The sequence below is a fragment of the Geotrypetes seraphini genome, chromosome 3 (assembly GCF_902459505.1).
Source record: "Geotrypetes seraphini chromosome 3, aGeoSer1.1, whole genome shotgun sequence".
NCBI lineage: Eukaryota > Metazoa > Chordata > Amphibia > Gymnophiona > Dermophiidae > Geotrypetes > Geotrypetes seraphini.
In genome coordinates, this window is record NC_047086.1 from 104,395,455 (window position 1) to 104,411,503 (window position 16,049).

The 16,049-nt window shown below is 46.1% G+C and overlaps 1 protein-coding gene across 15 annotated transcripts in view; it reads right to left on the minus strand.

Moving 5' to 3' along the window:
* Positions 1 to 15,266, minus strand: part of PUM2 (pumilio RNA binding family member 2) — a 315,445-nt gene extending 300,179 nt beyond the window's left edge. For 13 of the 15 annotated variants that reach the window (XM_033938772.1, XM_033938771.1, XM_033938770.1 and 10 more), the window contains exon 1: positions 14,962 to 15,086. Coding sequence is in view for 1 of the 15 variants with exons in the window: in XM_033938769.1 (XP_033794660.1) it covers positions 14,962 to 15,261 (300 nt within the window). In the remaining 14 variants the exon portion in view is untranslated. Of the gene's footprint in view, positions 1 to 14,961 lie in introns of all 15 variants that reach the window. The other 2 variants (XM_033938769.1, XM_033938776.1) reach the window with 2 other exon arrangements.
* Between the last annotated feature and the right edge of the window lie 783 nt (positions 15,267 to 16,049).

Below are 16,049 nucleotides of genomic sequence, written 5' to 3' on the forward strand. Positions count from 1 at the left end.
TTTCCATTGGATGGTCGGCCCCCAGACAAAGGATGCACCAGCGATGCGGGTCTGTGAGATAGAAGACGCTCGCACCCGGTGCACTTTTTAAAGCCCGTAATGGGCCGGGACATCCAGGCAGCCACGGCCAATCAGGCCTCGCGGTCGCAGCGATCTGGGAGCCCCCGGATCGCGAGAAAAAGGCGCGAAAAGCGCGATGAGCAGGAAGAAAAATTTTTCGTTATGCACAGCGACTTTTACGAAGAAAGGAAAAAAAAAAAGTAGTAAATCGCGGTGCAAAGAAGGCACTAGGGCAGCGCTAAGAAAAGCGTGTCTTCTTAGCACAGCGGAAAAAATCGAACTGGAGACCACGAGGAGGGGATGTGCCCTCTAGTGGAGCAGGAGGCACACATGCGTGGTGCAGCCAGCAAGCTTGAATCTTCAATCAAGTTTGCTTGAAATACTGTCCGCATCGGGGCTCCGTAGATGACGTCACCCACCCACATGTGAGAATATCATGCCTGCTTGTCCTGGGATAACTTCCCTTCACTTACTATGCACAGTTCTGAATTTATATCTGCTGTCTATATTTTACAATATGGTCCCCTTTTACTAAACCGCAATAGTGGTTTTTAGCGCAGGGAGCCTATGAGCGTTGAGAGCAGCGCTGGGCATTCAGCGCAGCTCCCTGCGCTAAAAACTGCTATTCTGGTTTAGTAAAAAGGGAGGGGGGGTGGGTATTTGTCTATTTTTGTATGGTTGTTACTGAGGTGACAGTGCATAGAATCATCTGCTTTGACCTCTTTGAAAAAAACCCGGAATAGGAATGATAATTAACATTTTCTATTCGTACAGTGTGCGTTGTGTTTTTTTAAAATTTTATTGTTGGTAGATCATTTTGACTTGGTCATTTTAAAAGTAGCTCGCGAGTCAAAAAAGTGTGGTCACCCCTGTTTTAAGTTATTTGGATGCCTGTCATCTTGCAGCAGCTTGCCTGCAAGGAAAGGATTTCTGCCTCAGAAATTGCCAGGAACAAGTCCACCACTGGAGATCTTCTGGCTGCTGATCAGACGGACCCCAACCACAGACTCCCACCCCCAAGAATCCACACAATGTTTCGGGAGGGGGGGATGGGAAGAAAATTTGCAGCCGGCTCTCTGATATCCAGAGAGTTGTTACACAGGGGCTCCGCAGCCTGCACTCAAGCCTCTGATAAATCAGAAGGCAAACAAGCTCCCAGGGGAATGGACCCTGAGCTCCTGAAGGGACACAAAGCAGGCTGGCTCTACAGGTACTCAGCATGAGATTGGCCTGCAAGTAGCAGTCTGTCCACGCAGAACTGCATGCTTTCCCCAGCAGAATAAGCCCAAGAAAGGGACCTGCGAGCACCTGTAGCCATGCAGGAAAATAGAAAAACAATGCAAAAATACCTGAAAAGAAGAAAAGAAAGCAGAGCAGAGCAGAAAACACCTTCTGAATTCACTTGCAGAATGAAAAACTGAAGAGAGCTATTCTCTAATGCTAAAGGGGAGGAATTCAGAGTTTTGAATGGCACCCTTCTACAACAGAAATACATCTTAAACTTTTCAGTGACTCATTTATGCAACTCAGGCCTGGATACTCTAAACCAGTGGTCTCAAACTCGCGGCCCAGGGGCCACATGCAGCCCACCAGGTACTATTTTTATCATAATCACAAAAGTAAAATAAAACAGTTTCTTGATCATATGTCTCTTTAGCTATAAATGACAATATTATTAAGACTTAGCCAAAAGGAAAGATTTGTAAACTATAAAGAGCTTTGCCTCATGCAAAACTGTAATTTCTTCAATTAGACATTTACTATTTTTTTCTGAGGCCCTCTAAGTACCTACAAATCCAAAATGTGGTCCTGCAGAGGGTTTGAGTTTGAGACCACTGCTCTAAACTCACTGTGCCTGTAACAATCGACGCTAGACCAGTTTGAATCAGTTTAACATCTAAGTAATTTATCCACTGATGCACAAAATGGCTCACCACAGCTTTTCTGTGGGTTTGCTGCAGCCTCTGACTCTGCTATACAAATATACATAGTACTAGTATTTTAGCCCGTTACATTAATGAGTGCTAGAAGTCTGGTCGGCTCTCGTAGTCCCTTGCCGCCGCCCCCCCCCCCCTTCCCGCGGTCCTGACTCCAATCCTGCCGACTCCAGCAGCGTCTGTAGCACTGTACACACGCTGCTTCGGGGCCTTCTACGGCCCCGAAGCAGCGTGTGTAGAGTGATGCAGACGCTGCTGGAGTCGGCAGGTTTGGAGTCGGGACCGCGGGAAGGGAAGGGATTGGAGCAGCAAGGCGAAGAACTTATTTTACCAGAGCAGGGAGTCCAGCGCTGGCGGCCAGTCCTGCCGGCGAGTGTAGTTAGGTGCTGTAAGGCTGGGGACCCATGCATGCGCACTCCTGCCACCACGGACCTACATCTCACGGAACAGGGAAAATGGAACACGCAGGTAGGAGTGCGCATGTGCAGCTAGGATTTTATTACATAGGATAACAAGGTCATTGGTATTAAAACAAGGTCATTACTATTAAAATAACCAATCTGCCCTAACATCGCTTTGTGATGCACAAATGTGATAACTTCAAACGACCCAAAAATTACTGACAGGTCTGCCATGAAATTGAAATAGCATTTATCATACAGGAGGAAAGCCATATACGCGTGTGTTAAAGGCACATTTTATGTGTGCCCCTCTGACCTCAGCCACCCACTAGACCAGTGGTCTGAAACTCGCAGCCCGGGGGCCACATGCAGCCCGCCAGGTACTATTTTGAGGCCCTCAGTATGTTTATCATAATCACAAAAGTAAAATAAAACAATTTCTTGATCATATCTCTTTAGCTATAAATTACAATATTATTATTAAAACTTAGCCAAAAGGAAAGATTTAAAAACTATAAAGAGTTTTACCTCATGCAAAATTGTCATTTCTTTAATAAGACATTAACTATTTTTTTCTGCGGCCCTCCAAATACTGACAAATCCAAAATGTGGCCTTGAAAGGGTTTGAGTTTGAGACCACTGCACTAGACCATGGAAACCCCCTCCCCCTACTAACCCCACGAAGATTGGTAGGAGGGTGCAGTAAAAAAAAAAAAAAAAAAGTGGCCTTACATAGGTTTTTCCACACACGTGATTTTCCATTTTCCCATTTAACAGCAATGCATCAATGTTGCCATTAATAAAAATTAGCACTCATTTAGACAGTTAAGGGCTTACACACTAATCAGGTAGAACACGGTAATGTGGCTGTGCTGATTTGTGCTGTCATGCACATTTGCCCCCTAGACACACCCCATTTGAAAATAATTCAGGGAATTTTTTAGCTCATGAATTGCATGCACACATTGGGATTTTTTACCACAGGCTACCTAAGCGTGTCCCACAGTAAGCTCTTTTAATCTGTGGTAAGCGCACTACTGCAACTTAGTGAAAAGATCCCTAAGTATGCTAAGATACAGGGAAAAAATGGTTATAAAATAAGGGGAAAATCTCCCAAACAGATGCAAATGAAGGCGCATGGCACCAGACTTGGGCCCTGGTTCAGCGTAAGCTGAAAGTACACAAGAGGAAACTGCTACAGTTTAAACAGAAATACTACTAATCAAAAAATACGACTACTGTAATCACCAATGTTTTTAAGTCAGGGAACAAGTTTTCCTTATTTTTGGCTGTTGCTGACATTTTTATTTTATTTTTGCTCTTCCATAACTTTTTTTTTTAACTTCTGGATATTTATTTTTATACTTAGCTTTTCTAAATCTTACAAATCCAGTTGGTCTAGCTTATTGACTCCATGGTGTGAAATTTCTGGTTGCCAACCACAAATTCTTAGTGACTGACTTTGCCGCTGTTCTTGCCTCCTGCTAAATACAGGAAGTCAGGAGGGAGAACAGTGAAAGCTAACATGAGCACAAAAGGGGCTGACAGAAAATGTTAAATGAAAAGAAAAGGAAGTAAGGGGAAGAATAGGACATAGGGTGGGGGGAGAGGAACTAGTAGTAGGCACTACAATGTTTTGTGAAGGCAAGGCTGGAAATTTGCTACAGATATGGGGAAAAAAAAGAACATATGGGGAAGAAAATGGAGAGAATACGTACACTAAGTAGAAAAGAAGAAAATCCCAGAGAAAAAGGCAGCATACTTTGTTTTCAGAGTTATACATTTACAAGAAATCATCTTATATGCAAACTAGGGATCAGCAACAAAAACTGGTTTCCTTTAGTTCACCTTTGGATTGTTTTCACTGTGGATCATTGGGTCTCCCCATTTTTCTTTGTTGTGCTTCCTTTAGTTCACCTTGCCAGTTGCCCCTAACTGTATATAAAAAGCAATAGTGCTTTTGTGGTTATATGTATCAAAAAGCACCAAATTCCCATATCCTCCATCCCTCCCCCCCCCCACATACACACACAATATGCTAATTTCATAGTAAGAAAAATAGACAAGTATACAGTTGAATATATAATGTCATGCTCTCTTTCCTGACAATATGGACAGCCTCAACCTCTAATCCCTCAGGAAGTACAGCGACCTCATCTGGAGTATTGCATTCAGTTCTGGTCTCCTTATCTCAAGAAAGATATAGTGGCACTAGAAACAGTTTAAAGAAGAGCGAATAAGATGGTAAAGGGGATGGAACTCCTCTCGTATGAGGATATGATCGAAGTCTACAAAATCCTGAGTAGAGTAGAACGGGTACAAGTGGATCGATTTTTCACTCCATCAAAAATTACAAAGACTAAGGGACACTCGATGAAGTTACAGGGAAATACTTTTAAAACCAATTGGAGGAAAAAATTTTTCACTCGGAGAATAGTTAAGCTCTGGAACGTGTTGCCAGAGGATGTGGTAAGAGCAGATAGCGTAGCTGGTTTTAAGAAAGGTTTGCTCAAGTTCCTGGAGGAAAAGTCCATACGTTGTTATTGAGAAAAGACATTGGGGAAGCAACTGCTTGCCCTGTATCAGTAGCGTGGAATATTGCTACTCCTTGATTTTGGACAGTTACTAGTGACCTGGATTGGCCACCGTGAGAACGGGCTACTGGGCTTGATAAATCATTGGTCTGACCCAGTAAGGCTATTCTTACGTTCTTAAAACAATCAATCATTCTTAACTCCAAGGTGTCAAGGATATACAAAATTTCACTAGCGACAAAAGTAAACAGCAAAATTTGGCATGCTACTAACTGACAACTTAAATTTAGATTACATAACACTTCAAAAGGCAACTGGAAGACTGAAGAACACTGATGTAAGTTGTAAAATCAATGCAAGGCCTGGAGGTCCAATAGTGGCCCCTGGGGTGGCTCTCATCATCATTCTGTTTTTCCCTCCATTACTTTCTGCCTCTCTCCCAAGCTCATGACAGAAAAAGGAAAGTAGAAGTGGATAGAAGCTACATGCTTGAAGGACAAGGCATTTCCCAACAAAGACAATACATTTGGAAATGCCCACCTTCTTGAAGATACCCCATGAAAAGTCAGAAGGCAAGCTAATGGGGATGGATGTCATTGACACATGCGGGGCTGGGACACTGCTGACCAGCAAGGGAAAATAACTGCTGGCTCTCTATCACTTCATTTTAACTTAAAAAATTAGCAAAGACCACTGCTTTACATTGTCAGCAGCAGAATATACTTGGCAGAGTATGTACACTCTCCTCTCCGTATTCGCGGTTTATCATGCACAGGCTCCGCCCCCAAATTTACATCACAAGAAGTCACTGCTCCCAGTGATGCACAGAGAAAATCGATCCTCAGCATTGCACAGAGAAAATCACTGCACTTTATTCACAGGAACAGGTAAGGTTATTCACGGTTTTGTGTCTTTTTTCAGGCTTTTTACAGAAAAAACACGAACATATGAAAAGTTATTCGCGGCCATGCTGATCCTCTATCTCCGCGAATATGGAGGGGGGAGTGTAAACTACTTAAAAAGTACAATAAAAATAAAGCACAGTTACTTACCGTAACAGGTGTTATCCAGGGACAGCAGGCAGATATTCTTGACTGATGGGTGACGGCACCGACGGAGCCCCGGTACAGACAATTTTAGAGTGATTGCACTCTAAGAACTTGGAAAGTTCTAGTAGGCCGCACCGCGCATGCGCGAGTGCCTTCCCGCCCGACAGAGGCGCGCGCGGTCCCCAGTTAGGATAAGCCAGCTAAGAAGCCAACCCGGGGAGGTGGGTGGGACGCAGGAATATCTGCCTGCTGTCCCTGGATAACACCTGTTACGGTAAGTAACTGTGCTTTATCCCAGGACAAGCAGGCAGCATATTCTTGACTGATGGGTGACCTCCAAGCTAACAAAAAGAGGGATGGTGGGAAGGTTGGCCATTAGGAAAACAAATTTTGCAAAACAGATTGGCCGAAGTGTCCATCCCGTCTGGAGAAAGCATCCAGACAATAATGAGATGTAAAAGTATGAACTGAGGACCAAGTAGCAGCCTTGCAGATTTCCTCAATAGGCGTGGAGCGGAGGAAAGCCACAGATGCTGCCAAAGCTCGAACTCTATGGGCCGTGACAGAATCTTCCAGTGTCAGTCCGGTCTGAGCATAACAGAAAGAAATGCACGCTGCCAGCCAATTAGACAACGTACGTTTAGAAACAGGACGTCCCAATTTATTCGGATCAAAGGACAGAAAGAGTTGGGGAGCTGATCTGTGGGGCTTAGTACGCTCTAAATAGTAAGCCAGAGCCCGCTTACAGTCCAAAGTATGCAGAGCTTGTTCTCCAGAATGAGAGTGAGGTTTCGGAAAGAAGACAGGCAGAACAATGGATTGGTTGAGATGGAATTCCGAGACAACCTTAGGGAGAAACTTTGGATGTGTACGCAGAACCACCTTGTCATGATGAAAGACTGTAAAAGGTGGATCAGCAACTAGTGCATGTAGCTCACTGACCCTCCTGGCAGAGGTAAGAGCAATAAGGAAAAGTACCTTCCAAGTGAGAAACTTGAAAGGAGCGGTAGCCAAAGGTTCAAAAGGAGGCTTCATTAAGGCGGAAAGAACCACATTGAGATCCCAGATTACCGGAGGGGCTTTGAGAGGTGGTTTCACATTGAAAAGACCCCGCATGAATCTGGACACCAAGGGATGAGCCAAGAACTGGCTCATGAACTGGCTCATGAAAAGCAGCAATAGCACTGAGGTGGACTCTGATGGAAGTAGACTTGAGGCCAGAGTCAGACAAAGAAAGAAGATAATCCAATAAGGTCTCCACTGCAAGGGAAGTGGGATCATGATGATGAAGAAGACACCAGGAAGAAAACCGTGTCCACTTCTGATGGTAACATTGCAGAGTGGCCGGTTTCCTGGAGGCATCCAGAATGGAACGAACGGGCTGAGACAAAAGAGTATCATGAGAAGTCAGCCCGAGAGAAACCAAGCTGTCAGGTGCAGAGACGGAAGGTTGGGATGCAAAAGGGTCTCCTGATGTTGCGTAAGCAGAGAAGGAAACAGTGGAAGAAGGAAAGGCTCCCTGGAACTGAGTTGAAGTAGAAGGGAGAACCAATGTTGCCTGGGCCACCGTGGAGCAATCAGAATCATGGTGGCTCGTTCCCTCTTGAGCTTGAACAAGGTTCGTAACATGAGAGGCAGAGGAGGGAAAGCGTACAGGAACAGATTGGACCAATCGAGGAGAAATGCATCCGCTGCCAGACGGTGAGGGGAGTAGAGTCTGGAGCAGAATAGGGGCAGCTGGTGATTGTGAGGAGCTGCAAAGAGGTCTATCTGAGGAGTGCCCCACTGAGCGAAGATGGACTGAAGAGTTAAAGGATCGAGTGTCCACTCATGAGGCTGGAGAATTCTGCTGAGCTTGTCCGCTAAGGAATTCTGTTCTCACTGAATGTAGATAGCTTTCAGGAATAGTTGGTGATCTGTGGCCCAAGCCCAAATCTTCTGGGCTTCCTGGCACAAGAGGCGAGAGCCTGTCCCACCCTGCTTGTTGATGTAGTACATCGCAACTTGATTGTCTGTGCACAGCAGGAGGACCTGAGGAAAGAGAAGATGTTGGAAGGCCTTGAGGGCATAAAACATCGCTCTGAGTTCCAGGAAATTGATGTGATGTTTCATTTCCTGGGCTGTCCAAAGTCCTTGAGTTTGGAATTCGTTCAAATGAGCTCCCCAGGCATAAGGGGAGGCGTCAGTGGTGATGACAAGTTGATGAGGAGGTAGATGAAACAGAAGACCTCTGGAAAGATTTGAGGATATCAACCACCATTGTAGAGACTGACGAAGAGATGATGTCACAGATATGTGTCGTGAGCAAGGATCCGTCGCTTGGGACCACTGGGTAGCTAGGGTCCATTGAGGAGTGCGCAGGTGAAGACGTGCGAGGGGTATGACATGAACTGTGGAGGCCATGTGACCCAAGAGTATCATCATTTGCTTGGCAGAGATGGAACGTTGTGGAAGCACCTGCTGACATAGAGATTGAAGAGTTTGAAGACGATTAGACGGCAGGAATGCTCTCATGAGGACTGTGTCCAGCACCGCTCCAATGAATTGAAGTCTCTGAGTGGGGATGAGATGAGATTTGGGTAGATTGATCTCGAACCCCAGAAGCTGTAGAAACAGGATGGTTTGGTTGGTGGCCAGGAGCACTGTTTGAGATGAATTGGCCTTGATTAACCAATCGTCAAGATAAGGAAAGACTTGAAGGTGGTGAGAGCGTAGAAAGGCAGCCACCACAATCAGACATTTGGTGAACACTCTTGGAGAGGAGGCAAGACCGAAGGGCAGCACCTTGTATTGGTAATGACAAAGATTGATCATGAAGCGGAGGTACTGTCTGGAGGCCAGATTGACCGGAATGTGAGTGTATGCCTCTTTGAGATCGAGGGAACATAACCAGTCGCTTTGATGGAGAAGAGGATAAAGAGTTGCCAGAGAAAGCATCTTGAATTTCTCCTTGACCAAGCATTTGTTGAGATCGCGAAGATCTAGGATGGGTCTGAGATCCCCTGTTTTTTTGGGGACCAGAAAATAACGGGAATAGAATCCCTGCCCCTTCTGATCTAGAGGAACTTCCTCTATGGCGTTCAGGAGGAGGAGGGATTGAACCTCCTGAAGAAGGAGAGAAGACTGAGAGGTGTTCAAAGCAGACTCTCTTGGCAGACTTTGTGCAGGACGTGTCTGAAAGTTGAGAGAGTAGCCGTGGCGGATGATTTTGAGGACCCACTGATCCGATGTGATGTTCTCCCAACGGCTGGTGTAACAAGAAAAACGTCCTCAGATGGTGGAATACTGGCTATGCTTTGGAGAACCACGTCAAAAGGGTTGGGTATACTTTTGTGGTGGAGGAGGCTTCACCTGTTGCTGCTGGGCTGGCCTAGGTGGTTGTCGCTGTTGCCGACGCTGACGTCTAGGCTGTTGAGTAGCCGGTGGCAAGGGACGGGCAGCATAGCGGCGCTGGTAGGCAGATTGTTGGCGAAAAGGCCGAGCAGGTAGAGTCTTTTTCTTAGTCTTCAGGAGAGTATCCCACCGAGTCTCATGGGCAGACAGCTTTTGTGTAGTGGAATCCATGGACTCTCCGAAGAGCTCATCACCCAAGCAGGGAGCATTTGCTAGGCGGTCCTGATGATTTACATCGAGCTCTGAGACTCTGAGCCATGCCAACCGACGCATGGCAACAGACATAGCCATGGCCCTAGAAGTCAATTCAAATGTGTCATAAATTGACCGAACTAGGAACTTGTGTAACTGGAGAAGAGAAGAAGAGCAGGCATGAAATGCAGATTTCTTGCGGTCAGGGAGGTACTTTTCAAAAGCAGCCATGTTTTGAATGAGGTGCTTTAAATAAAATGAAAAATGAAAAGCGTAGTTCCCTGACCTATTGGCTAACATGGCATTCTGATATAAACGTTTGCCAAATTTGTCCATGGCTTTTCCTTCTCTGCCAGGAGGGACTGAGGCATACACACTAGCTCCCGCTGATTTCTTAAGTGTGGATTCCACCAAAAGAGACTCATGCGGGAGCTGAGGTTTGTCAAAACCAGGGATAGGGATAACTTTGTATAAGGAGTCCAATTTATGAGGAGCTCCCGGTACAGTCAGGGGAGTCTCTAAATTTTTATAAAAAGTCTCTCTTAAGATGTCATGGAGAGGAAGTTTGAGAAATTCCCTTGGAGGCTGGTCAAAGTCCAGAGCATCAAGGAATGCCTTGGATTTCTTCGACTCAGCCTCCAAGGGAATAGAAAGAGATTCACACATCTCTTTTAAGAAAGAGGTAAAAGATGTGGAATCCTGCTTAGAAGAGGGATCAGCAACAAGATGATCCTCTTCATCAGAGGAACACTCACCCTCAGACAGAAAGGGTTCTTCAGAGTCACCCCACAAATCAGGGTCCCGAATCTGAGAGCCACGGTCTCGAGACTCCGGAGTGGAGGGTTCCAGGTGTCGGGTTTTGCGCACCGACTTACCCGACCTCATAGACACGGTACCAGGAAATGTGGCATGCTGCGTCGGTACCGAAGTCTGCACCGCCTGGTGTTGAGCTCTCGGTTCCGGTGCTAAGATTGGCATCGAAGTCGAGGAAGCAGTGTGAACCGGTACCGACAAAGTGGATGCCGATAAAGGAGGGCGCTCCACTGTCGGTACCGGTGGCTCAGACCGGACCGGGACTGGAAGGCTCGGTGTCAAAAGTGCGGGAAGGAGTTGTTGCAACTGCTCCTTAAGTTGCACTTGCAGGACAGCAGCAATCCGTTCGTCTAGCGAAGGCACCGGTACCGCCTTTTTCTTCTGCGGTACCTGTGGTGCTGCTCTACGCTCCGAGGATGAGGAACCCGATGTCGAGGGGCTCACCTCAATAGGAGCGGAGCGCTTCCGTGGGCGCCTCGAGGTCGGCAGGATTGGACTCGCTGCTACTGAGACCGGAGGACGCTCCAACGGAGATGGCTTCTTAGCCGGCTTACCTGAGTGCTGCAACGCCGGCGCGGTGTCGACGAAGTGGGTGCCGACTGAGGTGGTGCCGATGCCGGTGTCGATGTCGCAGGGTCAGACATATCGGCACCGAAAAGCAAACGTTGTTGGATTTGTCGGGTTTTTAATGTACGTTTTTTCAAAGTGGCACAGCGGGTGTAGGTAGAAGCCTGATGCTCTGGACCCAGGCACTGTAAGCACCAATTGTGCGGGTCCGTAAGAGAGATAGGCCGTGCACACCGCTGGCACTTTTTAAAACCTGGTTGGGGGCGCATGAAAGGAAAAACGGCTTCTGCCAAATCGAAGGCCGAGGCCTCGATGGCGGCAGTAGGCCCCGCCGGGGCAAAACCGACGAAATGAAGAAAAAAGAAAAAAACTGGGTTTTTTTTTTTTAAAGAAAATAATAAAAGAAAAAAAGGAAATATAATTTCCAAAAAGATTTCGCGAGCGGGAAGGCGACAGAAAAAAATCTTTTCAACAGCCGTTGAAAAGTGCGACTTCTTAGCTCCGCGGAAACTAAGAAACTGGAGACCGCGCGCGCCTCTGTCGGGCGGGAAGGCACTCGCGCGTGCGCAGTGCGGCCTACTAGAACTTTCCAAGTTCTTAGAGTGCAATCACTCTAAAATTGTCCGTACCGGGGCTCCCTCGGTGCCGTCACCCATCAGTCAAGAATATGCTGCCTGTTTGTCCTGGGATAAAGTGTCTTTTTGTTTATATTTGTATATATGCTGTACAAAGCACCCTAGCTACATAGGATGCCATTCCATATACACACACACACACACAAAAAGCCTCAAGCCTCAGTCCTTAAATTTCCAAAACTACATCTATCTATATATATAAAATCGGAGGTATGTATGTGTGTATGTATGTGTGTATGTATGTGTGTATGTACCGCGATCACGCAAAAACGGCTTGACCGATTTGAACAAAACTTGGTATGCTGATCCCTCACTACCTGGGATGATATGTTCTGGGGGTCTCGTGGCCCACCTGCACACGTGGGCGGAGCTACAAACAGAAAATCAGATTTCACCCATTCATGTCAATGGAAAAAATGTAAAAAGCTGCCATTCTCACAGTAATTCAAAAACGGCTTGACCGATTTGAACGAAACTTGGTATGCAGATCCCTCACTACCTGGGGTGATATGTTCTGGGGGTCTCGCGGCCCACCTGCACACGTGGGCAGAGCTACAAACAGAAAATCAGATTTCACCCTTTCATGTCAATGGAAAAAATGTAAAAAGCTGCCATTCTCACAGTAATTCAAAAACGGCTAGACCGATTTGAACGAAACTTGGTATGCAGATCCCTCACTACCTGGGGTGATATGTTCTGGGGGTCTCGCGGCCCACCTGCACACGTGGGCGGAGCTACAAACAGAAATTCACATTTCACCCATTCATGTCAATGGAAAAAATGTAAAAAGCTGCCATTCTCACAGTAATTCAAAAACGGCTTGACCGATTTGAACGAAATTTGGTATGCAGATCCCTCACTACCTGGGGTGATATGTTCTGGGGGTCTTGCGGCCCACCTGCACACGTGGGCGGAGCTACAAACATAATATCGGATTTCACCCATTCATGTCAATGGAAAAAATGTAAAAAGCTGCCATTCTCACAGTAATTCAAAAACGACTTGCCCGATTTGAACGTAACTTGGTATGCAAATCCCTCACTACCTGGGGTGATATGTTCTGGGGGTCTCGCGGCCCACCTGCACACGTGGGCGGAGCTACAAACAGAAAATCTTATTTCACCCATTCATGTCAATGGAAAAAATGTAAAAACCTGCCATTCTCACTGTAATTCAAAACCGGCTTGACCGATTTGAACAAAACTTGGTATGCAGATCCCTCACTACCTGGGGTGATATGTTCTGGGGGTCTCGCTGCCCACCTGCACACGTGGGCGGAGCTACAAACAGAAAATCAGATTTCACCCATTCATGTCAATGGAAAAAATGTAAAAAGCTGCCATTCACACTGTAATTCCAACTATAAAACACTTTCTATGACACTATAACCACTAGGGACATCGTTTCTATTTTACCACAGACACCATACATATAGAGTTTGTATGTTCTAACTGTGTTTGTAACTGTTTCCTTCATGCACCCCAGTTCATAATGTTATTACATTACATGAGTACTCACATATCCTGAACTAGGAACACAGGTTCCATTCTGAACCGTGAACAAACTACATGGAGTTTCTTTTCAACCTGAGTTTCCACATATTGAGTTGTTTAAATCAATACTGAAACTTTTGGATGCCACTTATTCCAACAGATCTTCCTTTTCAGTTTAAGAGATTGCAAATTCCAGTGAGACTTGCATTCTCTATCACAATCAACAAATCACAGGGACAGACTATTACATACTGTGGAGTGGATTTAAGATCCCCCTGTTTTTCCCATGGACAACTCTATGTTGCTTGATCAAGGGTGGGTTCACCCAAGAATTTATATGTTCTTGCTCCTGGAGGTGAAACTAAAATTGTTGTTTATAATCAAGTTTTGTGTTAGTTGTATTGTATTCATTTTGTCAAATATTTCACATTTGACAAAATTTGATTATTGTACTTTTTATAAAGCTGTAAAAAAATAATTTCATTCACCACTATAAAGTATCTTTATTTCAATCCATTTACTGTGTTATTGCTATAATTAAATACCCGTGCAGCGCCGGGTCATCAGCTAGTTTCAATTAATAAGAAAAAAAAATCTGCTTGAAATACAAAGCCTGCTGCTGCTGCTGCCGCCGCCCCCCCCCCCCCCCCCCCCCCCACTCCCCCAAGATGGCCAGACCACTGCTATTATGTAAAACAACACAACCAGAGGCCTACATTCACAATGTTTCAAACACTATGCTGAAACAAATGCCTTCCTGGCCAATGTGGCTATGCATCCAACTGAATGACAGTTCTAGCTTCCTATTCACACAAGACTATTTCCTGTAAGTTTCTGCAAAGCAACCTGACATCACAAACCAATATGAAAGGGCTGACAATCTGTTGGCAAACAGAAAATAGATTAGTACTAGAAAACAAGCCATTCAATACAACAAATATTAATATTGAAAAGTTCCCATATTCTGGAGCAGCTCTCAAGCAAGTTGTATGTGATATAGTAAAAATGTGAAGTAAGTAAGTTTTATTGTATTTCATCCAATAAAAAGGTTATCATGTACAGTATAATTTGTTAACCCTCATTTCTACATATCCAACTAAAACAGCGACCACAATTCTTTGTTCACTGTACAGCAACAATCGTGTGCTTTTTAGAGCACATCAAGCCTTTACATCCGTACGAAAGAATCAATCAAGTTCAAGCATCCTTCAATGATGTGGGCTCTAACATCCACGCTCATACTAGAAAAAGGGGGGGAAAAAACCTCGTCAGCAGAGGTGGTTAAAACATCATTCCCGGAAACCAGGCTTCAGATATTCTGCCACAAAGCAAATTGCAGGCTTTCGTTGCTTAGGTGTTTTAACATTCGACCAGCACAGTAAACCAGTTTTGCACTAAAACACACACAAATATGAAAACAGCAAAAACAAAGTTCGAACTAGGTCCGCAAAGGGGTACGAGAAGGAGTTAGGTAAAACGGTTGCTATAAGAAGTTTTGTGGAGCAGCAAAGCTATCTCAAGGTCTAAAGGTGTTTAGTGGGAGGCAGGAACAGCCAAGCAACTGAGCGTCCCTCAAACAATAAAACAAAAGCGCGAGAGAGAGGGACAGACGCACGTGTGTAATACTGAAGCAGAGAAAACACCCGAAGCCGGGTTGCAGACACTGCTACCCTCACCCGAAACTACCACAGCACCCACCCACCCCAATTCCCCATCCAAGGAGGGTGGAAGAGGGAGAAATGGGAAGAGGCAGCGCCAGGAGCGCAAAACAAAAGACAAGGAGGAGCCGGGCCTTCCGCCACAGGGCCCAGCTCCCGGGCGTTCTCGAGCCGGCCTACCCGCTGCCTCTCTTCCTCCCCCCTCCCACCAACCCCCACAAGCACTCACTCGGGCCGGTACTGCGTTCTCCAGGGCGGCGGCAACTCCTCGCTCCCACGCTCGGTCCTCGGTAAGAGTGAAAACAAAAACAGAAAATGTAAACACAAAGGCGCGGCTTCCTCGCCTCTCTCTCTCTCCCCCGCCTCCGGAGCGCCTGTGAGTGTGAGAGACGGGGGGAGAGTCACAACACGGCGTGAGCAGCACCGGCGCTGCTCCTCTCTCGGCCGCGCGCGGGGCAGCCTGGGAAAGCCGAAGGGGTGCGAGACAGAGCCGCTTCCGCCTACAGCGCCACACCCCCTTCCCTTGCATCGGGAGACAAAGCCATCGTTGAGCACTCTCCGAGCACGCAGCTCCCACTACTGGATGACAGATGGGGGGGGGGGGGGATGAAACCCATCTCCACCCGTCCCAGCTGGAATCAACCATCTGTCCCGTCAACTAATCTCTTCCATCCCCACTGGTCCCCAAAACTTCAGAAGTAGTTATTTAATTATGCTACTGAATTATTAGAGGCTCTGATACAGACCCATTTCCAAATAAGCAAAGACACGTTATTAATTTGGAAATATTAACTGGGAAGAACACATACTTTGTAAATGGTAAGGTTACCAGATGTCCTCTTTTTGAGGGTTTCATCAAGCGTCCAGGTGTTTTTTGCCCATTTTTTTAAATTTTGTCTGGGTTTTCACATGGTGCTCTGGTCCTGCTGGAGGCAAGCCTGCAATCTTCTGGCCGCCAGCTGCCTCAGCTGAACACCCTGCATTCAGCGGCTCAGAAGCTTTGCCTTTACGGGGACAGAAAGTTGACATTTAGGGAAAGCTTCCAGGACCGCCACAGGCAGCCTATTCAGCTGACTGACGCTGCCGGCAGCCTGATGATTGGAAGTGGCTATGGTATCAGCTCATTCCTCCTAATTCTGCTTAGTAAGAATGTGCTCAGCGTATATAGATAAGAAGGAATTTCCTGCTCTTTCATTCTCCTTGGGCTAATGATGGATTTTTTTGCCTTCTAATCATGGGGGTCTAATACAGTGTTTTTCAACCTTTTTTGGGCAAAGGCACACTTGTTTCATGAAAAAAATCACGAGGCACACCACC